This window comes from Palaemon carinicauda, chromosome 13 (genome assembly GCF_036898095.1).
Source record: "Palaemon carinicauda isolate YSFRI2023 chromosome 13, ASM3689809v2, whole genome shotgun sequence".
NCBI lineage: Eukaryota > Metazoa > Arthropoda > Malacostraca > Decapoda > Palaemonidae > Palaemon > Palaemon carinicauda.
Window position 1 is genome coordinate 136,145,085 of NC_090737.1, and position 25,227 is coordinate 136,170,311.

Consider the following 25,227-nt stretch of genomic DNA (forward strand, 5'->3'; position numbering starts at 1 on the left):
TTTATCAAGGATAATCATGTTTTTTCTTATTGTTTAAAACGTAAAAGCTAAAAGATGGAAAGTATACTTATTACATAATTAGTAGTGAAAGTTTACTTGAAATCTACATTTGTTGCAGATGAGAGTGAGAGTAGTGGCAAAGCAACGTCTAATAAAAAAAAGGGTGAATTTGTTGGGACAAAAGCAAAATTGCGAGGTAAGTTGTTATAATTTGAATTTTATTTTGCAAATTTAAATGTCTTGACATCAGTGTAGGAGGCTCTTAAGTGTTAATATATTTTCTATTGTCCAGAACAGGAACCACAGTAATTTGATTTAGTGTAAACGCAATTCCAAAACTTTGTTCGATGTTTTACAAATACAGACATTTTATGTAGTCATGTAACTTCAAATTTTATTCATGTATTTAGTTATACAGTACTGTATCCAAAGAAAATTTGAACCACTTTTTTTTTTAAGGTGCATTAGACTGCTCCAGTTTAAATATAAACGTACTATAGTATTCATATAATTCGTCATAGCAAACTAATTTAAAAAAAGATCCACCGCTGTTTATTGTATAAATAATTTACAGAGGCTTTCGCATTGTTGAACAAATATTGTTGGCTAAATATACTTGTTTCTCTTAACAGGTAGCTTTTATACATTCTTATATAGTGTTTAAATGATTGTAGAGATATTCATTTATCCTTTATAAGTTTTTAAATTTATGGAAAATTTTTTTTACTGTATTTCCATTAACCATTAAAACTAGTACAGTATTTTGTTGCTTCAGTTTCTGATTTTAAATTCTACAACTAAACAAGTATATTTAAAAAAAAAAAAAAAAAAAAAATTTATATTGGGTATGGTTTTGGCAAACAAATTTATTAGGTTGATGGAGTGAATTGTTTCAAACTCTTGTCTGTAAATTTGAATGATATCTAATGTATATTTTTATCATTTACAGAGTTTTTGAATGAAACTGATGAAATAGACAGTCTACGGGACAGATATACTTCAATGTTACAAGAATTACGAAGTAAGTACAATATGGTATGGTATGTTTTTAAGGTTCTTCTCATCTTTTGGTTTGATAGTTGCAAAAGAATAGAACCTGTGAACACACTTGAATAGACACTGAATTTATTTGTGATGGTAGAGAGGTAAAAATTTTAGTATTTGAGAATGCATTCCTTTAAAATTGAGTAGGCTATTCAGAATTGCTCCTGTGAAAGGAAGAAAAATATTTTCATCAATTTCTCTATTTTGGGGTCCTTTTGTGAGATATGAATAAATACAAATAAAAAATACTGGGACCTCTTGCATACTAAAAAATAAAGAAATACTGTACCATGAAGGGTCAGGCAAAAGTGGGACTGTTAACCCTTTTACCCCCAAGCTATTTGGAACTTTCCAACCCTTAATCCCCAGGCGTTTTTTTTTCCAAGCACATTTTGCAATATATATTTTTTGAATTGCTCTTACAGCCTTAATTTTCATCATAGAGAGGTCAGGTTGGTCTCATTCTTTTGAAAAATGCCTGAAGTTTCTCATAAAGTTATCAAAAACATGCAAAAAAAAAAATATAAATAGCAGATTTTTGCAAGGAAGTACAAATACGTCCATGGGGGTAAAGGGATGGCTTTTGTGAAACGTACCAGTATGTCCATTGGGGGTAAAAGGGTTAGAATTTGGGAACTGATAACAAGAATATTTCAGAACATAAGATTTATAGAATGTTTAGAATCTATGGTATACAGTATGTTGTTTTACCATTTATGAAAGTAGTTTGAATTGAGGCCAGAACACTTTTGTTGTCTATTTTGTTATCTGACCTTTTTGCAACACCCCCTGTCACAAATAACAATAAAAAATATTACAGCTCTGTTAGCATATCATAGTAGGGTAGTGCTGTCAACGTACCTCTCATGTCTGTTGACTTTACTAAAGTTTCTTTATGGCCCTGCAACACAATTTTAAGCCTTCTACTTTGCTTCCGTTCCTGCTTGCTTGCTTTCATTTTTCTGATCAGGATGCCAGGTAACTGATAATCAATCAATCAATAATTTTTCTGTCCATGTTTTCAGCTTCATAGTGCAAGTGTTGATGAAACAAATTAAGATTATAGTATGTTGTTTAGTAAGTAGAGGATAGTTTTTTCAGAGGAATTATCTTTTACTTACCTAAATTTTGGGTACTTTGATGTATCAAGTGCTATTGGATAGACGTTTTTGTTTGTGAGGTATATATTACGGAATTATATTTAAGCAAAGTGATGTTTGTGACAGTTTGTAATGTCTTGGTTTTTGTTTGCAGAGGGCAGAAAAGACAAAAAGAAAGAAGGGAAATTGCAAAGAAAGCTGAAGAACCTAAATAGAAGAAATAAGAAGAATACAAATCGACAAAGAAAGTTAGAACAGGCTGAAATATTTGAAAAGAAGCATCAAATTGTAGAAAAGAAGAAGAAAGGTAAGTTTTGTACCTACTGAATAGCATGTGTTTTTATTTACAGCACAATGACGGGTAGCTTGTCTGAAGTTTCTGTGTTTCATGTATTAGTCATACAAAGAAAAATAGAACTAGATTTTCCCCAAGATCAAATGAAAGACCCCTTTTTACCCCCCATGATAAGAGGTGTCAGCCTCTTACTCTAGCTGCCCTTTGGATCTTATGTGCCTAATATTTTGTCTTGCATTGTTTTGTGAAGAATTTTAAAGGTATTTTTCCATTGAACCATAACTTGGGGAAGAATTTGGTAGTTTTTATAAATGGATAGGTTTCATTCAAAGTTTCTATATAGATCTTTGCTCAGGAGTCAATGGAGTAATTTCAGAAGACTCACTTGCAGAGTTATTGATAAGATTTTTTTTATTTTTATCAATAATTTATTCAAATAAGAGATGACTTTTACTCGTCCAGTTTTCTGCTCCAGTATCGTAACCTTTTACAATCTTTTGTTCACAATGTCATCCAGAAATGAGGGCTAGAGTCAGAGTGGTGGTGAAAAATGCTATAGATATGTCTTCAATCTTAGGGTCTCCATAATGCAATACCCTATTGTTCTTAAATTAGGCAATGTTTATTATATGTACTCTTTTGACATCGATGAAAGTAGATTCTAATATGTTCCTACTTGAATATAATCTTCATGTTTTAGTAGGAGTATGATTTTGGCAAAGCCATGATGTGCATTTGAATACAGTATTTAGCAAGGTGGTTTTAGTTACTTTGATTTCGACTTCAAGCTAATATAGACATACCTCATGCTGCCTCATCTACCTGTTTTAATTTTCGGTTTCTCTTTTAGATCAAATAAATGTGCTTGCTAATCATCATGTTCGAGGGATATATTAGAAGATGAGTACATGTCATTGCCTCCCTGATTAAATTTAGAGGTTTACAGTTTTCTGAGCTAACATGCTGTTATCCACAACAATTACTGTACATTACTGTGAACTTAAGGAAGTTGGAATTCCTTAGACATCTAGTGATCTGTAGGAGAAAGGAAGTTTAGCTGCCAACGAGTGTTCAAGGGAATGATAATGCCCTTCCACCCTTACATTGTCTTCCATACCCCAGAAAGGGTGCCACCCTTCCTTCGTGCCCTGCAATATCTTCCCTATCCCAGGAAAGGTGCCACCCTTCCTTTGCCCCATGCAGTGTCTTCCCAACCCCAAAAAGGCCCTATATACTGTAAACTTTGTTCTCGACCTTTTAAGTACACTGCCATGGAAGTCGATTCTATGCTCTGTCATCAAGAAAACTCATGGATCAACTACTGGTCAAGTGTGGTCACTTTGTTACAACCCAGTATTTAGGAAATACTGAGAAGATGAAGAAGTATACGAACTAGCTCTGGGTCAGGTGGTAAGGCTTTGACCTTCTTGGCACATGTCAGTAAACTAGCCAGTCAGATGGGTCCTCAAGAGTTGAGATACCGTAGACTCCCGCTTTGCCAGGCAGTAGAGCTAGAGAAGACACTATAGAACACCCCCTTTTCCTGTAGAAGGAAGTGGAGTTTATGAGGGTGAGGTAGAAGAATGCGAGGCAGGACTGGATTATCCATCGAGCAGTTAACCTTAACGCGACCATGCCCTTCAAAGGTACCAACACTTTGAACCCCATCACACCTTTAAAGTCACTACTAAGAAGACTAGCGACCTCTAGTGCCAGATTGCACATCATCTCTTGCTTCCCTAAGAATGACAGGGACAGCACTCCACCCTTTCATCCCAGACCCGGCCATTCTAGGAAGGGAATGAAGGAAAGATGGGGATGCTGAAGTCTGCATTCTCCTTTTACAGCTGCCATGAGTGGCAGAATTCTTTCAAGCTGTTAAGAAATGTGACAGCAACACAGAGGAGAGAGCTGGTTGGTGGAAGTCTTTCAGGACGAATGCAGCCTACCTTTCGTCAATTTCTGACCTTCCTTACTAGCACACCAATGATGTCCCAGAACTTCCTACCGAACTTGCCGTAAGCTATGACCCGCTTTGTGTGGTGAAAGCCATGGAAAAGAAGAATGCAATCAAAGTGATCCGAGATGGTTCTCCGATTCCTATAGTTGATTCTTCCTGGTGGAGAAATCAACTGGTGGACTGGTCATCAATCGCAATCCGTTGAACAAGGTTTTTTTCGTTTAAGCACCATTCAAGATGGAGATGGCAAGCACTGTGCTTTGAACTGTCTACTTCTCCCCCAGGTAGTGACGCATGTTCACGTTGCTCTCTACTTGGGAAAACTTGAATGGAATTCTTTTTCTGAACTAGCTCAATGACTGCCTGATTCTGTCCCCTCTTTAGATGGTTGTTTCAGGATCAAGAGGGACATCTCTCCTTTCTCTATCACTTCTCTACAAGAGGTAACTAACGGCAATCAGGATGACAGGCTTTTTTCGACACTATAACACTTCCCAAAGAGAACTCAGAGCTTTAGGCAGAGCATTAGAGAGACTCGCAGCACTGGAAGGGTCAAGAGAAGATATCCAAGAGCACTGTTTATTACTGGCTTTGTAAGACAAATCAGATGTGCTTCAACTGCAAGGACCATCCCGGACTTGATTGTGTAAAATCAGATATCTGACCTACTTTAGTTTTCAGGGTCAACCTGTCAGATGCACAGGTCTGGAAGTAGAGTCTGAAAACTACAAATGCCTTTCACTGCCTGCTACCTATGGGAGTATACCCACAGGTCTTCATGTACCTGTAACTTTTGCCCAGTGATACAGTAGTTGCTCAACTAGTTGTGTAGCGAACCTAGCTCCCTCATAGGACGAAGAAGTATCTCGTCCAAGATGGCAGTCATGACCTAAGTCCTGAATGAAAGGTAATATTGACTGGCTTTATTTTCCTTCTGTTTTCCTCTTCCTTAAGATGTATTAGTCGTGCCATTTATATGGTGGACCTGGCTATATATACAGGGAAGTTAGTTGCATGATCAAGCATCCTATACAGGCAAGTATAGTTTAGAAGTCTCTCCCCCATTATCCCAGATGAGTTGGAAGATGAAGAAAAATGTATCTCCCATTTCTCGCAAATGACTGTACATTAAGACATCATATCCTCTTCACTGATGTCGGTTTTTCCGTGACAATCTATCAGTCACTTGGTACAAACCTAGGCTAACACCCATGCCATCTTTATGGCCAGGTCTTTAGGAGATTGACAAGTGTAACCATTTCAGCTCCTTTTACTGGACCAAATGTCTTTACATCTCGGGAAAGCAAACTACCCAGTTTCCTTCTAGTAATTCCTTCCTCTAACTGATAAGTCTCTTATTAAGGGATGATGGTTTTTATTAGGTAAGGGTCAAATAACAAGTTTTAAGATAATTTTTATTAAGTACTACGCAAACCAGAGTCCTTAAGTTACACTTCCCACTTCCTGCCTTCTCATAGTCAGAAGGAAGGTCAAAGTTAGAGCTTCTCTGATTGTCGAGTGGTCGAGACTTACGCTTTCAGCTACATCTACCTTTTTATATGTATAAACGGCCATTCCAGCTGCACCAAAATCCTACTCCTGTTAATGACATGGTATTTATATAGTTTGGAAAAATACAAAATTAATATTTCGGATGTTGAGACATCCTTAAATTTGTTAATGGAGCTATTCTCAGATGGTCTGAGCAGAGCTTTAAAAATAGATTCCTCTGCAAACTGCCTTAGTGTTATTTATTAAATTTCTAGCTTTTCCGTCTTGTTTTTTCTGAACTTTACAATTATCTGACTGAAAATTTGGAATTAAGTGTATAGATGGTTTAGATAAGACTGTATGTGATTCATTGTTGGAACTAGCACAGATGTTTAGGGATTTTATCCTCAAAAGGAGAGAGCAAGCTTTAAGTTGTGAACAAGAACATTTTGTATGTATATAAAATCGTTTCCCATAGAGTGTAGTGCCATTAGTGCACCTCACGCAGTGTATTGCTGGCATTACTTGAGGGCCTTTGCAGTGTTCCTTTGCTCCCTAGCTGTGCTTGTGTTATTTCTGTACCTGCTGCCTGTCTTCTGCCCAACCTCTTCTAACTTTTACTTCACACTGCAAACTGTGGGGTTTCCCCCCAGTTACACTAGGGTACTGAATGTCCTCACAGACCCCAAATTTATTTTAATTTAGTTTTCCTGCACTGCTATTGGAGCCTCTTGATTTATTCCGAAGGAAATTTTTCTATACTCTACAGAAGTTGCAAATCAAGTTTTATCGTAGTTACTTTATTTTGTGTGGTATTTATCCTGCACAGTTTTAACCACCTACATGGTTTTATGTCTTATGGATTACAGTATTTTATGTCTTCTGGTTGTTCTTTTGTCTCTTACCTCCTTACCAACGGGACAGTTAAAGTCTAGGGGTCTTGAGATTTTTTTTAGAGTTCATTTTATCCTTGAGGTCTAGCGATTCCTCGAAGATATGGACTTTGACCTTTAACCAATCCAAGTTCAACAAACCTTTAAGTATTTTGTGTTAGTCATTAAATAGCATTTAATCTTAGAATTTCTAGTCATTACAGTTCTCAAATTTCAATTTACTCCATATTTATGAATAACCAGTAGCTTTTCTATACTACACCCAAACTACTGCACATTAGTTGCGCATTGTATTTAGTCTGTACCCCGATTGGAGCGAGTTAGAAATTACATAAGACATAATAGAGTATTGAGAAGATCTTTTCACATACAATCCCATTAAAGGAAAAGTCACTGCAAAGTTCAGAAAAAGTTGCTCGTCAAAAATTTTCATGATAATGTTGCCGATAAGTACAGAAGTTCTAGACATTACTTTTCATAATGATGACAACGTGAACAGAGTTTTGATCGTTGCTTTTCCTGTTTCCTATCCTATAGGATGTGGAATTCTCTGGACTGTCTCGCTGACAGAAGAGGATTGTTAGATCTTGTGAATGTTTGGTAGAACGTATTTCACTTCATACTGATACATATAAAGGGTGAATATTATCTTTTCAGGTATTAAATGGTATCGTACTTGCAGTCATTAATTTTTATTTTGTGTGATGCATAGTGTATCCATTTTGGGAAATAAATCTGTGAACTGTACTTCACAACTTTATTTGTTAGTCTTGTATTTAATATACAGGATGTTAGTCAGTTGTGATATTCTGTAAATACAACAATGAAGTGTTGAGTTGAATATTTATTCTTAATCTACTAATTTATTTAATTTTTTCCTCGAGTTGAATATTCTTTCTTGTTTACTAATTCATTTATTTTTTTTTTCCTTTTCAGCTATGCTACAGAAAAAAATATTTAATGAGAAAGGAAAGCTGGTTTTCAGTAAATTTGATTTTTCAAGTGGCACTAATATTAATTCAACAAAGGCGAAGAATCTTGAACTTAAGGTTGCTAAAGCTCTGAAAGAAAGGGAAATGGTAAGTATCATTTTACCACTGTTGTGAAGGGAGGCCATCTGAATTATTATAAGATCAATTACATTAACAGGAAAATATGTTCTGATGTTGAATGTGAATAAGACAGCCTTGAACACTTGCAAAATAGAAAATCTTATTTGGAAACTGCTAATAGGAGTTTTGTACTGGGGTAAGGAAAAAATCTTGAAGTATCTCATGATGGAAGACTGAATTGTTTTGCTATTAGCTCTTAAATGTTGTCCCAGTTTCTAAGAAAACAGGAAATATTTAGTAATATGAACATAAGGGAGGTTCATAGAAATATTTATAACAAAGGAGGTTCATAGAAATATTTATAACAAAGGAGGTTCATTGAAATATTTATAACAATTTAGGCCCTGCCTAATAATTGGATATCTTCCTGTATTATTACTACAGACAGTTTCAAGTTCATTATTATTTTGGAGTTGGCCTTGTAGGTTCCAAATGTAGTTTACTAAAAGTCATTGATCATCACCATTGATTTACTTTCTGCAGAGAAAACAGATGGAGATGGAAGGTGACTTCAAAGGAGCGGCTGAGTTAAAAGAAGTTGAGGCTTGGTCTGGTGCTCTGCAGAGGGCTGATGGTGTTAAGGTATAGTAAAATATTCATGGAGTTTATTGTTGGTCTAATTTTTCTGTGAAATAGAATGAATAGTATATCCAGTATGCTAGGTTTGTTATTACATTACAAACTTTCCAAGTTATACTGAAGGGGCAAACTTGAAAAATGAAGAAAACAGGAAATTAATGTACAGTACAGTAAAGGTATTCTGTAAACATTTTAAATTAGTTGTCATTAAATCGTATCTTTTAATGGGTTGGTCAAACTATTAGTTTCACTGTATTTGGTGCACTGTAGGGCCCTGGCTATACCCACTTTTTAGCATTCAACTTTACCTCTTTTAATGCTTACTTTACTCCATCTTGATGTCGAGTCTCTTCCAACCTTTTCTTGACAGTGCAGTTCCAGTGTTTTCAGTAGTTTAAATTAGGTACTGAATAGCCTAACCAAATCCTTAAAACTTCAATCTAATATTTAAGACTATCCAACAGCTTAATCCCATGATGACATGATATACGTCTACTATTGCTACTCCCTTCTTTGCCATGTGATGTAATTTACGTCCTGTAATTACCTTTTTTCCTCTTTATTTACATATTTTATAAAAGATATAATATATATCAATGGAAAAAGAATTTTATTTAGCTCTTTGTATGATGTATTTTGCAATGATGTTTAGTTTTTGTCCTAATATGGTCTAATTAAAATGTCCAGTAAAATAGCTGGAGGCCTCAGTGCTCTAAGATATAATTCATACTTAAGGATGAGTGATGTAATAAAGTCAGAACTGTTGTACAGTATGTCGAAGCTATGTAAAGAGGTATTAATGTACACTATATAAGAAGCAGGGATAAAAAAGTAGTAGAATGGATTTTATTGTCTGAAGAAAACACTGCCATTAACAGAGTATCCTGCATAAATTGGTAATCACGTCAACTACAGTAATAGATATTTATTGTAGTGTAGTCTTGTTTTTAACACGAGCGCTAGGTTAATCGTATAACTTTCAATACGGTATTCATGCCAATGTTTTTGTTTGAAATTTTGCTCTTTGGAACAGATATGCATTTTCTTGATAGTAGAGTAGACACAGTTAGGTCATGGGTAAGAAAAAAAAAAAAGGAAATGAAAGAGAATAGTCACAAATTGTCAAATGTTATCTGATAAGTGTTTTACAACCAATGTTGAAGGAATATATATTTTTTGAACAGATTTATGAATTTCCCATAACTTTCGTACTTGAACCAGGGAATGGTTAGTGAAAATGGAAGAATTCATTTTGTTCATACTTGTGATTTTATCACGAGCTTTGGCAGACCCTTTTTAAAACTTCATTTATAAATAAGATCTCGGTGAGGGTGTAGAATGTGGATTGGTTGTTTGGTAAGCCTAGCCTAAGGCTATCTAGCAAAAAGGAACTTGCACAATAAGTGGGACATGTGATGAAGTAATATACAAGCGACAAAATTTGAATGTTTGCATGTTGTGAGCAATGGAAGATTGTTTACTACTCCAATTCATACTGAAGCTTAGGGTTTCCAACTTGACATGTAAACCTACTGTAAGAATTTTTGTGCTTCTAGGAATAGTTAACCTGGATTAATTTATTATTACTTATTTTAGGTACGAGATGATCTAGAATTACTCCAGAAATCTCTAAAAAAGAAAGAACATCGCAAGAAGATAAGTAAAAAGCGATGGGAAGAACGCACAGCAGCAGTTGAAAAGAAAATGATGGACAAGCAGACAAAACGAACGGAGAATTTGAAAGCAAGAAGAGATGCTAAAGTTGAAAAGAAATTCAAGAAAATGAAAGGGAAAGGCCATGTTGTTCCGGGATTTTAAAATAAAGTCCACTTTAAAAGAATCGATTGTTGTATAATGTGTTATACACATTTAAGTGTGATATTGTTGCTTACAATTTTAAAAAATTATGGTATGAATGAATTTAAAATGGGTTGTTTTCAAACTAGAGATGGCAATGTAAAAAATAAAACTTTTAATATATGTCCTTTATCTTAACCTTTGTGGCTTTTAGGAATTGTGTATATAGACAATGTTTTCCTCTAATATACATCTCGGTGTGAGGTGGGAAATTGCCATTAAAGCTTGTTTATTTCTGGATCAGTTGGGATACCATCCACCTACCTTACAAAGCCCAAGGGGTGGATGAGGTGAAATTGGTAGTGAAAATAGTTAAGGGTTCTTGCAAGATTTTGTTTTGCTCCGAGGGTGGTGGTCTGCAAATGGCAGCTATCTTCCTTGACAGGATGAGCAAAAGTAAAGTTAAAAGGGTTTACTACCCACACCGTAAGTTAGCCCCCCTCACACACCTGTGCTTGAGCTCACTTTGCTCTCGGCTCGGATGGTGGTCGGACGTGTACGCTCTCATCCTCGCCGTCATATTGGCAGCCATTAACGCTTTTTTTCTAGATACAGTGATACCTCGGTAGTCGAACGACTCTATACTCGAACAATTCGGAGTTCGACCAAAATTTTCGAGAAATTTTTGCTGCGGTGCTCGACCAAAAATTCGGTACTCGACCAGCCGAACACGTGACGACCGCATGGGCTTTGTGATGATCGCGCCATCTCGGCCACTCTCGCTTGTTCGGGAAGCATCAGTTCTCTCGAGAGCGTCACTCAGACAACGCGCGATCAGCATTCGTTGTGATTTAGTGATTTTCAGTGCTTTTAATTGCTTTTTTAGCTTTCATAATGAGTCCCAAGAAAGTAATGAGTGTTAAGGGGAAGGAGAAGAGGAAAACAGTGCGAACAACGATCGAGTTGAAGAAGGAAATTATAGCGAAATATGAGAATGGTGTACGAGTGTCCGATTTAGCGGTAGAATACGGAATGGCGAAGTCGACCATTTCTACGTTTTTAAAGCATAAAGAAATGATTAAGAAGGCGAATGTTGCAACGGGAGTTACGGCGGTAACTAAGCAAAGGCCACAAGTGATTGAGGAGATGGAAAAGTTGCTTTTAATATTTATTAAAGAAAAACAGTTGGCCGGGGAAAGTGTTAGTGAAGCGTTCATTTGTGAAAAAGCGTTGCATATCTATGAAGAATTAGTGAAGAAAAGTCCGAGTACCAGTGAAAGTGATTCATTTACATTTAAAGCGAGCAGGGGTTGGTTTGAAAAGTTTCGTAATAGAACAGGTATTCATCGTGTTACTAGGCATGGGGAGGCAGCTAGTTCGGATCAAATTGCAGCCGATAAATACGTGGGGGAATTCGATCGGTACATAAATGAACAAAATTTGATCGCACAACAAGTCTTTAATTGTGATGAGACTGGGTTATTTTGGAAGAAAATGCCAGCCAATACGTACATTACCAAGGACGAGACGAAGATGCCAGGTCACAAGCCAATGAAAGATAGGCTAACATTGTTGCTGTGTGCAAATGCAAGTGGCGATTGCAAGATCAAACCCTTGTTAGTGTACCACTCGGACAACCCCCGGGTGTTCAAACGAAATATTTGTAAAAGTGCACTACCAGTTATGTGGCGCTCGAACACTAAATCTTGGGTCACAAGACAATTCTTTACTGAGTGGATAAACGAAGTGTTTGCCCCCCAGGTTAAGGCTTACCTCATTGAAAAGAGCTTGCCAATGAAATGTCTTCTGGTTATGGACAATGCTCCTGCACATCCTCCAGGTCTCGAGGATGACTTGAAAGAAGAATACAGCTTTATCAAAATCAAATTCTTGCCCCCCAATACTACTCCCATACTCCAGCCCATGGACCAACAGGTCATTTCAAACTTCAAAAAACTCTATACCAAGGCCCTTTTCAGAAAGTGTTTTGAAGTGACCAGTGACACGAAGTTGACCCTAAAGGAATTCTGGAAGGAACACTTCAGCATCCTCAACTCTGTTAACATGATTGACCAAGCTTGGCGAGGTGTGACCTATAGGACATTGAACTCTGCCTGGCGTAAGCTGTGGCCATCATGTGTCACAGAGAGGGAGTTTGAAGGTTTCCAACCAGAGGCGGGTCCAAGCACTGCTACCCCTGTAATTTCTGATGACACTGATGTCGTTGAGGAAATTGTTGTCATGGGCAGGAGTTTGGGGCTTGAGGTCGACAAGGATGATATTGATGAGCTTGTAGAAAGCCATTCTACCGAGTTGACTGTGGAGGAATTGTTGCACCTGCAACAACAACAGCAGCAGGATCTGATTGTGGAGCAGGAATCTTCAGAAGAGGATGAGGTAAGGGAGGATGTTCCAAGTTCTCTCATCAATGAAATTTGTTCCAAGTGGGCAGATGTGCAGGCTTTTGCTGAAAAATACCACCCAGAAATTGCAGTAGCAAACCGGGCAGTGCATATGTTTAATGATAGTGTCATGTATCATTTTCGAAGAATACTGCAGAGGAGGAAGAAACAATTAACAATAGACCAGTTTTTCACAAAAGAAAAGAAAGCTGCTACATCAAAGCCTGTTTCTCCTCCAAAGAAGAGACAAAGAAGAGAAGAAACCCCTGAAATAGATCTGCCCACCCTTTCATTGGAGAGAGAAACAACTCCTGAAGGAGAACTACCCCGCCACATCATGGAAGGGGACTCTACTTCCAAGCAGTAACCTCCCCCTTCCATCCTCTCCACATCCATCCCTGTATGCCATCGAACCGCTGCTCAAAGGTATGTTCACTACAGTACAGAAAATGGTTTAAAATTGTTTTATTTTAGTACAGTAAATGGTTTAAAATTGTTTTATAGGATTTTCTGACCAATTTCATACACATTTAGATAATTATTGTTGTTTAGGTACACGTTTTATTAATATTTTGGGCCTGTTCGAGTGCTTGGGAACGGAATAGAATATATACCATTATTTCTTATGGGGAAAAAAAATTCGGTACTCGAACAAATCGGAGGTCGAACACGGATCTCGAACGGATTATGGTCAAGTACCGAGGTATCACTGTACTGTGTACGTGAAGTTGGCCTCTGCGACCATGCGCACCTACCCTGGTTTTCCCGACTGCCACTGTGGAACATTCATGTCGGTGGTCGAGACCGATCCTCACGCCCTTTGTCCTTCTTGTAGGGGCCAACGGTGTGGTAGTGTCAAAAAGTGCAGGGAGTGGTCTGCCTCCCAGTGGGAGAGGTTTTTGTGACGATGGTAGTAGTAGTGCAAGCAAGATATTTCTCCGAAGGTTGCTTCAAAGGAAGAAAAACACAAGGCCTCTTCTTCCGTTGCCCAAACCTCCGAAGCTCCCACTCGGTTGGTCTCTTTCGAGAGACCGTCGAGTGGTATCGTAGACTAAATTATTTTTAACCAACCTTGGGTCTCGAGATCCTGAAAACTAAAAATCAATCGAGAGATGACGTTGCTTCCCCTAGCGAAGCAGCTCCACCCCTCCCCCTGGGGGAGGCCATGTCACTAACTTCCCTTTTTCAGCTTTGGTCCCCCTTGGGGCTTACGGGTTCGCCCTCCAAGGAGGTTTTGCTTGATTATATCCGCCTGGGTGCTGCTGTCAAGCAATCGTCATCACTGTCAGAGGTAGATCCCCTGACTTATTGACGTTGTGGTGTCAGAGGTATCCCATACGGCCTCACCCATCTCCTCTGCCACTCCAGACTCTACGGTAGAAGATGGCGTAGCTTTCCCCATTCCTAACCATCCTACGAGGGGGAAACTAAGTCCATCGTCAGTCTCTACTGCTAGGGTTTCTCCCCCTCAGGAGAGTTCACTTACAGAGACTCCTCTTCGGAGGACTGCTGAAGGTCAGCTTGCTCCCAGAGGGCGCATCCATCGGAAGGCCTAACAAGGCTCCACCTGTCAACAGCCCACGCAACCTGACCAGCGCTCATTAGTAGCTCGTCAGGCTCCATCACTACAGCGCGCTGCTCATCTTGCTCGCCCTAACACAGGTCATCATCCTAAAGCGCTTATGCGCCAACAAGAGCAGAGCTCCACCATGCGTGCCCACAGGAGCACACGCATCAACGATCTCCTGCGAGCCCTGCACCAATGATCTATGCGCCAGCGCCCATCTGCACGCCAACACTCCCCTGCGCGCCAGTGTTCTCCCGTGGGCCAACATTCTCCTGCGCGCCCTACATCACGCTCTCCTGAGCGCCAGGTAAGATCTGCAAGCCAACTTTATCCTGCACGCAAGTTTGTAGATGAGACAGCCATGCTACCCTCACCCAAGTGCCAGCCTTATCCTGCGCGCACTCACAAAGATACGCACGTTATCCATCTAGGGATGCGCGCAAACATTCTCCCGTGTGCCCATAATGAATCTACTGTGCACCCCCACCCTAGGGAACATTCTCCTGCGCTCACGCGCCCTAAGTCTTTGACACGCGCACACATCGTGTTTCTCTTGCGCGCCATCATTCTCCCGCGCGCGCGAGCTCCATCATTCTCCCGCGCGCGAGCGCCATCATTCTCCCGCGCGCGAGCGCCATCATTCTCCCGCGCGCGAGCGCCATCATTCTCCCGCGCGCGAGCGCCATCATTCTCCCGCGCGCGAGCGCCATCATTCTCCCGCGCGCGAGCGCCATCATTCTCCCGCGCGCGAGCGCCATCATTCTCCCTCGCGCGAGCGCCATCATTCTCCCTCGCGCGAGCGCCATCATTCTCCCTCGCGCGAGCGCCATCATTCTCCCTCGCGCGAGCGCCATCATTCTCCCTCGCGCGAGCGCCATCATTCTCCCTCGCGCGAGCGCCATCATTCTCCCTCGCGCGAGCGCCATCATTCTCCCTCGCGCGAGCGCCATCATTCTGCAAGCGAGCCTGCGCCATTATTCTGCAAGCGAGCCTGCGCCATTATTCTGCAAGCGAGCCTGCGCCATTATTCTGCAAGCGAGCCTGCGCATCACAAGGAGCAACGTCCGGCAAGGTCGCCATAGCCTCATTCCCCTACCCGCAAGCGCATACCACCGCGCATTGTGGGAGAAGGGAAACTTCCAGATGGGTTCAGGATCCCAAAGCTACCAAAGGCGAACCCAACTATTCCAGTGACTCCCAGGGATCCCTCAGTCCCTTTTCCTTCAGGGGGTATGTCTGACAGTGCGTTGTCAGCCAACAGGCCTGGTTCAGTGCCCTCATCAGAGCCGTATCAAAGGCTTTCAAGCCTGTCCTCTCTGACCTAGGACACGTAACCATGGTTTCCTCTACCCCACTGAAGAGGAAAAGAGTTCTGGACGCGGTCACTTCCCCGAGGGCGAAACTGACTCCACGCAGACCTTCTAGGCAGGTTCCTCCTATTCCTCAGACTGACTTTCCTTCCCTTTCAGACGAAGATTTCCCCTCACCAAGGGAATCACGCGGAGAGATTTTCCCCCATCACACCAATGGAGGAAACCTCTCTTCACGCCGAGAGTTCCATACAGTCCGGGATTAGAAGGAACATGCCACCCCCATCAATGTTGGAGTCTTATATCCTTCCCCGGAAGGAATCCAAAGACTCCAAAACATTGCCTTAGTCCTCCACTAAGGCTGGGATGGAGCCAGCCAGCCACTCAGGAAATGTCCGCGATTCTCCCCAAGAAGAGCCTTTGAGGATAGAAGGAGACTTCGCTTCAAGTCCTACAACAGGAGGAGACCAGCAGGAGTCAGAACACGCATTTTGGCAGGTTCTGACTCAGGGCTCTTAACGGGTTTTCCGACCCAGAGATCTCTCCTCAAGAGGGCAAAGACACGGTCCTAGACTGTGTCTTTGGTACTCAAAAGCTCTCTAAGACCAGTGCAGCCCTGCCCTGGTCTCAAGGGGTAAAGAGTACCAGGGACAAGATCGACTAGCAGCTCTCCCAGATGTCTTCCAACAGTTCCAGTACCACTAACAAGCTCCTCCCACCTCCTCGTGTACAGCAGAGGAGGTACTTTGAGATCCTGGAGGAGCCTTGTTTAGCTCTTCCACTTCACCACTCGCAGGAAGAGCTGACCAGGGGAGTCCCTCTTGAGAGACTCTCCAACCGGCAGGTCTCGTTTTCGGCAGCAGAGATCCTCAACCAGGAGAAGGTCGCAAAGTGTACTTTGCAAGCTACTTCGTGGCTCGATATCTGGTTGGGGACCTTAGGTATCCTGATACGTTCTGAAGATTTATCCAAGGAACGTACCAGGAAAGCTATGGAAATGTTCCTCCTCTCAGGTACTCGCACGATCGAGTTTCTGGCCCAACAAGTCTCGAACTTGTGGGCAAATACTATCCTGAAACGTCGGGATGCAGTAGTTGAGAGATTCCACCAGGAGGTCACTAGCGCCGAGATCAATAGGCTCAGACATTCCTCCATGGAGGGGTCAGTTCTATTCGAGCCTAAGGATGTGGAACATGCTGCTGAGAGGTGGAGGAAGTCATATCAAGACTCCCTCCTCCATAGGGCTTTAACATCTAAGGCTTATAAGCCTCCAGCACCACAGCAGTCCCGTCCAGCCAAGACCACTACGATGACAACTGCAGCGAAGACGATGGTGTCAAGCCCTTTAAGAGGAGGCAAAATTCCTAGAGGGAGCAGCCGAGGCCGCAAACGCTAGGATAGGCAGTCCCCCTGCATTACCATCAGTGGGGAATGCCTACAAAGTTGCGCAAACAGGTGGAAGCAACTCGGGGCCGATGTCTGGACAATCTCCGTGATCGGTCTAGGATATCGCGTCTCTTTCATAACATCTCTACCGCCCCTGACGACGAATCCAGTGTCATTGAAATCCCTTGCCATGGGATCGGCAAGGGGGGCAAGCCCTTCAGGTAGAAGTCCAGACCCTGTTAAAGAAGGGCGCTCTCCAAGAGGTCCTCGACGAATCCCCAGGCTTCTTCAGTCGACTCTTTCTTGTAAAGAAGGCTTCTGGAGGCTGGAGACCAGTCATCGACCTCTCGGCTCTGAACAAGTTTGTCAAACAAACTCCGTTCAGCATGGAGACAGCACACACGGTCAGACTAGCAGTAAGACCGCAAGACTTCATGAGCACACTGGATCTAAAGGACGCGTACTTCCAGATCCCAGTCCATCTGTCTTCAAGGAAGTATTCAAGATACAGCCTGGACAACAGAAAATACCAGTTCAAGGTCCTGTGCTTTGGTCCTTCCACAGCACCACAAGTCTTCACCAGAGTATTCACCCAAGTATCATCTTGGGCATGCGGGATTGGCATCAGTCTCCTCCGTTATCTGGATGACTAGCTAATCCTAGCACATCAGTCTCCTCCGTTATCTGGATGACTAGCTAATCCTAGCAGACTCTGTGTCAACCTTTCTTCAACACCGAGACAAACTTCTGAGACTTTGCCAAGATCTGGGGATCATGGTAAATCTCGAGAAGTCTTCCCTGCTTCCCACTCAAAGACTGGTATACTTAGGCATGATTATAGACACCATTCTCCACAAAGCCTTCCCATCAAATGACAGGATAGCAAGGCTGAGGAAAGTCGCAAGACCTTTTCTCAGACGAGAAGAACTTCTAGCCCAATTGTCGTTACGTCTCCTCGGTCACCTTTCGTCGCTGGCCCGTCTAGTTCCCAATGGTCGCCTTAGGATGAGATCCCTCCAGTGGCGACTCAAGTCCCCGGTGGAACCAAGCTTACGACTCCCTGGACATCCAGATCCCCATGGGACCTACGGAACGGACGGACCTCCAGTGGTGGGTGGAAGACGAGAATCTACGAAAGGAAGTGGATCTTCTCATCCTCACCCCCGGATTTGATGCTGTTTTCAGATACTTCAAAAAAAAAGAAAAAAAGGGGGGGGGGCACGTGCTGCACCACACGACCTCAGGCCTCTGGTCAGAGTCAGAAAAGTAACTCCACATAAATCTCCTAGAGATGAAGGCTGTCTTTCTAGCCCTTCAACAATACCTGGCAAGTCACTCCGTGGTGGTGATGAGCGACAACACCACAGTAGTGGCCTACATCAACAAGCAAGGAGGTACTTTTTCGCAGCAACTATCCCATCTAGCAGTAGAAATACTGAGAAGGGCCGAAATCCACTCGATACCACTATCGGCACGCTTCATTCCGGGCAAAAGGAATGTGCTCGCCGACAATCTGAGCAGAGCATCTCAGATAGTGAGTACCGAGTGATCCTTGGATCATCTAGTAGCCAACAAAGTCCTGACTTTGTGGGGTTCTACGACTGTGGACCTCTTTGCAACGGCCCTGAACTTCAGGCTCCCGCTGTACTAATCCCCAGTCCAAGGCTCTCAGGCAAGATGCTTTCCAACAACGGTGGGACAACATCGACGTTTACGCCTTTCCCCCGTTCTGTCTAATGAGGGTACTCAATAAGACCAGAACATCGGTCAATCTTTCAAGACCAGAACATTGGTCAATCTTTCAATGACCCTCATAGCTCCGCTATGGCATCATGCAGAATGGTTGCCGGATCTATTGCACCTCCTAACGGAGCCTCCAAGAGAACTCCCTCTACGACACAATCTACTCAAACAACCACACGCCAACGTCTTCCACAAAGCCGTAGCTTCACTACGACTTCACGCCTGGAGGCTATCCAGCATCTCCTCTGTGAGAGAGGATTTTCGCAACAGGTTGCGATCAGGATGTCTGGACATCTGCAGAAGTCATCAGCAGCAGTCTACCAGGCAAAGTGGAAAGTCTTTTGTGGTTGGTGTCGTAGAAGGGGTATCTCTCCACTCGATGCCACTATTCCAGGAATAGCGGAGTTCCTCGTGTATTTGCATTAAGAAATGCGCCTCTGTCTCGGCAGTGAAAGGCTAGCGCTCAGCATTAAGCCTCACCTTCAGACTGAAAGGAATGGACATTTCTTCATCGCTAGAACTTTCTTTACTCATATGGAGTTATGAGCTTACCTGCCCCCAGTCGGAAGTGAGACCTCCCAATGGAACGGGGTTCGAGTTCTCAGGTCTCCTAAGAGACCTCCCTATGAACCATTACGCCAGGCATCAGATTGCCACCTAACTTGGAAGACTCTCTCTCCTATGACATCGCTCATTCAAGGGGATGGGGAGAGGTAACGTTCAGCTTCGTCCCCGAGTTTATTGCTAAGACTCAGAACCCGGGAGTAGCGGATCCTCGATTCGACGACTCCCGGATTTCTAGTCTCCGCACTGTAACAGATGACCAAGACCATCTCTTACTATGCCCAGTAAGGAGCTTGAGGCTGTACCTCAAGAGAACAGCCGCAGCCCGTCCTCGTGTGCCAGCACAAGTATCAATGAAAAGAGATGGGATATAATCGGCCTTAGAACCACAGCCGCTGTTAAAGGGGGATGTATCAGTAAGTCGAGGGTTTCTGCTTCACCTCTATTCTTGCTGTCCAACCTCTTTAAATTCCATACTGCAATTGCAGCGGTTCCTCATCCCCGTTGCATCAATGTTCTGGCGTATTGAAGGGTAAGCCTTTTACCAAGGTACAGTGTCATCTCAAAAAGTTTGCAATCTTGTAAATATGCTAAAAACCAGTTGCCAACTACAATAATGGCCCACTACCCCTTGTACACTGCTACTGAGGTCTACTGGTGGTATTCATAAATCTGAACAAGCCTAGCAGAAAAGCCTCTTGTAGTGGATGCTGTATAGTTCCACCTGTGAAATGATACCTTGGCAATGTCAGGCTGATGACGAAGTGTCCTGTACCAAGGCAAACACTGCCTTAGCCAAGAGATTGGAATACCACTTGGCTAAAGGCCAATTTGAAGCTACCTTACCTGGGGCAAATAACCTATTCAGCCATACTTTACCTTGTGGCTTCCACTGAATAACTGAAAATGTCCAGATGGTTCTATGGGTATTCCAGGGTGGTACGTCTATCTGGCATAGGAGAAATTAACTAATTTGTATAGCAGTGTAGCAGTGTGGTAAACAGGTGATCACTTTCTCTACAAAGTCAAACTCAATTTCTGCTATGCATGGTTGTTGCGTCTACTTTTCCTCATTGATTGATCTGGTCTACCAAGATTGGATACTCCTCCAACCTATGATCTTCACATAAGAAGGTTGTGTTATTTAACCCAGACATTTATCCATCATTTCCTAAAGTGCCATATGGTGAGAGAGATTAATGTTGGAGGCTAACCATTGCTTTCTTCATATTTGTCAAGAGGTAATCACTGGTGTGAAGACAACTGTAGGGGGAGAGCTTCTCTGGGTATGATTGAGTGACATGCCAAATCCCATGTTTATTTTTGCGAAGACGGGAACTGCTCAGCAACCTCTCTGAACTTGCTGGAGGGAAAATGGTTATATCAGATTTCTGCATGCTTATCACAAACAAATAATTGAGAATCTGTCCTGGAGTTACTGTGCTTTTGAGAAAGCCATAATCAGCTAATTGTTGATACCTCAAGACATATCTCGTGTGAACGGTCCTCAATCTGACACTATGTGAATACCAGTGTGAACACCTCCGGCACTATTGCAAGACCAAAGCATGCGCGTATGTGTAGAATGCCTTACCTTGTGTAAGACACGGGCTCTTGCGTTGGCAGCCCGTAAGCAAAGGACGCAAAAACCTCTTGGAGGATTGATTGATATAGCATCTAAGTTGTTTGGCTTGCATAATGCCTCCTCATGATTGATTTAAATACAAACCTTGTAGTTTTTGCCTTGAAGCAATTATGTAGAACAAATTTGCTCCTAGAGAGCTCAATTAATGGCTGCCATCTCTGGTGCCATACCATTCTAAAATGTGGTCCTGAAAATTAAAGGGCTAAATATGTTGATAAGTTATGTTGAGCTAAGCTCCAAAGTCTTAAGGAGAAGGGTGGTACCTGCCGTTAGAGGCAAAGTCTGAGTGGCACTTCTAGAAGATTATCAAGATGATTTATCTACACAATGACCTAAGAGAGGCAACCACACCACCCACCTTCAACAGGTTGCTTATGGTCATTGAGAAGCATTATGGAGTTTCCCATGGTTAAAAGCCCTCTTATGGAATTCAGTGGTCTAGAATTATCTAGTCGGTTCCTCGGCCAGTGAAACTCTGATCTCGGGACCTGAAGATTCTTTTCTTAACCAACTTGGCAGAGGGATTTCCTCTCTTGGAGGGGAGTGATTTTTTTTTTTTTCTACAGGTTGACCCATCAATCTGCTTACTGAAGGCATGCCTCCACCTATCGGACCAAAGCAGGTTTATTGTTTTCCGAGCTATGCGGGTAAGCCTCCATCTAAGAGCAGACTAATGCAGGGAGTTTGTTCCTTTCTTTATGCTGCGGGGCCATCTTAGACGACCAAGACAAAGGTTGTCCTTTTCTGCTTGAGTTCCACATTTTCCACTGGGCTTCTGGAAGTGGTATCTTGTGTTGAATCATGGTGGTGGAATTTGCTAGTTCAATTAGGTTAGCAGCCCAGAGGACAAAACAAAGTGCTGCTTGAAGGATAGACCATCTCTTTCCTGACTCACCAGACAGCAAACCTGTGGGCCAACTTTATCTTAAAAGAAAAAGGCTTGACGAGTAGCACTACTCTTCAGTATGAATCAATAATGAACTCTCACTCTTTCTTGAAATACAGTACTGTATATACTACTTTATTTTTAATCTTTATGAGTTTGGAGCGTTGGAGGAACGACAACCATAACTCCATCTTATCTTTCATTTCCTCTCAGGCTTCATGGCCTCCAAAGGGAATTGTGGCAAAATTTCCTTATCAGTTCTCCCTTCCAAAATTGCAAAAAATCTCTGACTCTGTGCGGTGGTAGGTAAAGAATGTAGTTGAGGTCGTAGACAACTATTCTCCATGATTCAGCCAGATAACACTTCCTAGGGGATGGAGGATGGTCATCAACCTCTCGCTTTTGTCGAACCATGTTCAGGATGGAAGGGATTTATTCCGAACCGTCTTCCATCAGAAAAGGAAACTCCATGCTTTTCTTGATTAGAATGATGCTTATTTCCAATTATCTATCACACTTTGTCAGATCATTAAAGCCCTACTTATTTTACATAGACCAGGTAATCTATCTTCTCTTTTATGTGAAGGTTTATTCATGACCAAATTACTATCCTGTAAGGAGAGGAAGAATTAATCCAATTAGTAAGTGCATTGTCTTCTGTCTTTTAATTTAACATATCAGATTGCTAACAAGCCAACATTTTACTTTTCGTTGCTTTGATTTTACTGCTGAATCCCCTACTGCTGCTACCTCCGCAGTCATCCAAGGCGACCGGAGGAAGCAGCAGGGCCTACCGGAACTGCATCACAATCGCTCACCATTCATTCCTATTTCTAGCACGCTCTCTTGCCTCTCTCACATCTATCCTCCTATCACCCAGAGCTTTCTTCACTCCATCCATCCACCCAAACCTTGGCCTTCCTCTTGTATTTCTCCCATCAACTGTTGCATTCATCACCTTCTTTAGCAGACAGCCATTTTCCATTCTCTCAACATGGCCAAACCACCTCAATACATTCATATCCACTCTAGCTGAATCATTTCTTACACCTGTTCTCACCCTCACTACTTCGTTCCTAACCCTATCTACTCAAGATACACCAGCCATACTCCTCAGACACTTCATCTCAAACACATTCAATTTCTGTCTCTCCGTCACTTTCATTCCCCACAACGATTCATACATCACAGTTGGTACGATTACTTTCTCATACAGAACTCTCTTTACATTCATGCCTAACCCTCTATTCTTTACCACTCCCTTCACTGCCCCCCAACACTTTGCATCCTTCATTCACTCTCTCTCACGTATATCTACTTCCACTCCACCATTTGCTGCAACAACAGGCTGGGAGGAGCGTAGAGAGGAAAGGTCCCCTTTTTATTAATTTGTTTGATGTCGGCTACCCCCCAAATTGGGGGAAGTGCCTTGGTATATAGATAGATAGATTTTACTGGACCCCTAACCCATTTTAAAATATATCCCTAGTCATATATTCAAGGAAATTCATAAAATCTTTTACCCTATATTTTTACATATAAAATATACAGTATAAAATATTGTAATTTTAACTGACAATGCAATTAAAACAATATTTTCTTAACTTGCACAAATAAGAATTTAAAGGTGAACTTCATAATCTTAAAACTAGTAATTCACAGCTGCAAAGTTGTCGTCAATATCTTATATGCTATACATCATTACACAATATCATAAAAGTTTACATAACACACACTACCTTAAAAAAAGAAAAAATCATTAAAAATATAGTCCACAAGTCACAAAATTATGGCTTAAACTTATTCATTACCTGAGACTAAATCCAAACATCAATAAGGATGTGGTCACGATTGCTTCAAACCAGCAGAAGCAATTTCCTTTCACTCATAGCAAGGGCATGTGCAGTATCATGATATTATTAAAAATCACCTAGGAACTTTTAATCACTTACTTCCCCAATATCTATGACAGTCATAATATCTGAAGCCTCTCTGCTTCGTCGTCTCCTTCCATGACCACTCGCACATTTGGCACTTGTATTTCGCTTGTGTGATCCATAACTATTATTAGAGTTCTTATTACTACTAGCTCTTGTTTTTTCACCACTCGCATTAGGCTTTTTTGTTAGCTTTGTCATTGGTGTTCCGGGTCTTTCACCATTTTGAGATTTTCTTTGGTTAGTGAAGCTTGTTTCAGTTATTTTCTTACTGCCTTCGTGTGTCCTATGACTATGATCTACACTACTGTTGCTGTTTGATAATGAATTTGTCTGACAGCCATGGCTTGCTCTCGTAAGCATGGGCGAAGATACTTGTACAGATTTGCTTACCATAATCACTTTTGAGCTGGAACATTCTGTAAGGGAAGTCTGAATGCCAACACTTGATTTATTAATTTTTCCACTAACGTCTCCATTTTTAATTCTACCACAAGCACAAATCGGACTGTACGATAACCTATCCCTTTCATTTGAGTTTTTCCTGTAGCCTTCATCTTGCCGCTTTAAATCGACACTTTTGAGAACTTTTCTTAGGACAGCATGTGAAACGGAATCATTGTCAGCGTATGCATGATTCTCTGTTCCAAACTCGTCTTCTGATTCCATGGTAGTCTGGCCTGGGAGAGGTACATTAACTGACTTAGTAGATGGGGCCGAGGGCGCTCCTCTTTCTGAACGTGTAGGATCATCAGAACTGATATTAAGGCGTTTCATCATATTTGCGAATAAGGTATCCTGATTAATGGTGATTGCAGGTAGAATCTGTCAAAAAAAAAAAAAAAAGTTGGTACTGCAGTATACAATATGGACTTCATGTTGGTGTTATTTGGATAACTAATACTGTAGTCTATTACTCACCAATAGTCTCCCTACTAATTCATTGAGTGTTAGAATGCCATATAATTAATTACCATTCAATGTATTACAAAAGCTATAAAATGCTACATCCATCCATCCATATACCAAGGCACTTCCCCCAATTTTGGGGGGTAGCCGACATCAACAAGAAACAAAACAAAAACAAAAAAGGGGACCTCTACTCTCTACGTTCCTCCAGCCTAACCAGGGACTCAGCCGAGTTCAGCTGGTACTGCTAGGGTGCCACAGCCCAACCTCCCACATTTTCCACCACAGATGAAGCTTCATACTGCTGAGTCCCCTACTGCTGCTACCTCCGCGGTCATCTAAGGCACCGGAGGAAGCAGCAGGGCCTACCGGAACTGCGTCACAATCGCTCGCCATTCATTCCTATTTCTAGCACGCTCTCTTGCCTCTCTCACATCTATCCTCCTATCACCCAGAGCTTTCTTCACACCATCCATCCACCCAAACCTTGGCCTTCCTCTTGTACTTCTCCAATCAACTCTTGCATTCATCACCTTCTTTAGCAGACAGTCACTTTCCATTCTCTCAACATGGCCAAACCACCTCAACACATTCATATCCACTCTAG

The 25,227-nt window shown here is 41.8% G+C and overlaps 2 protein-coding genes across 6 annotated transcripts in view; one reads left to right on the forward strand and one right to left on the reverse strand.

Moving 5' to 3' along the window:
- The window catches only part of LOC137652484 (surfeit locus protein 6 homolog), a 31,374-nt gene extending 20,920 nt beyond the window's left edge, over positions 1-10,454 (forward strand). For all 3 annotated transcript variants that reach the window (XM_068385921.1, XM_068385920.1, XM_068385922.1), the window contains exons 4-9: positions 119-196; positions 950-1,021; positions 2,299-2,451; positions 7,720-7,862; positions 8,379-8,477; positions 10,071-10,454. In XM_068385921.1, coding sequence (XP_068242022.1) covers positions 119-196; positions 950-1,021; positions 2,299-2,451; positions 7,720-7,862; positions 8,379-8,477; positions 10,071-10,292 — 767 coding nt within the window. In that variant the 3' untranslated portion in view covers positions 10,293-10,454. The remainder of the gene's footprint in view (positions 1-118; positions 197-949; positions 1,022-2,298; positions 2,452-7,719; positions 7,863-8,378; positions 8,478-10,070) is intronic.
- Positions 10,455-23,287: 12,833 nt separating this feature from the next.
- smo (smoothened) overlaps positions 23,288-25,227 on the reverse strand; it is a 91,322-nt gene continuing 89,382 nt past the window's right edge. For all 3 annotated transcript variants that reach the window (XM_068385925.1, XM_068385923.1, XM_068385924.1), the window contains one exon: positions 23,288-24,536. In XM_068385925.1, the coding sequence (XP_068242026.1) occupies positions 23,715-24,536 (822 nt within the window). In that variant the 3' untranslated portion in view covers positions 23,288-23,714. The remainder of the gene's footprint in view (positions 24,537-25,227) is intronic.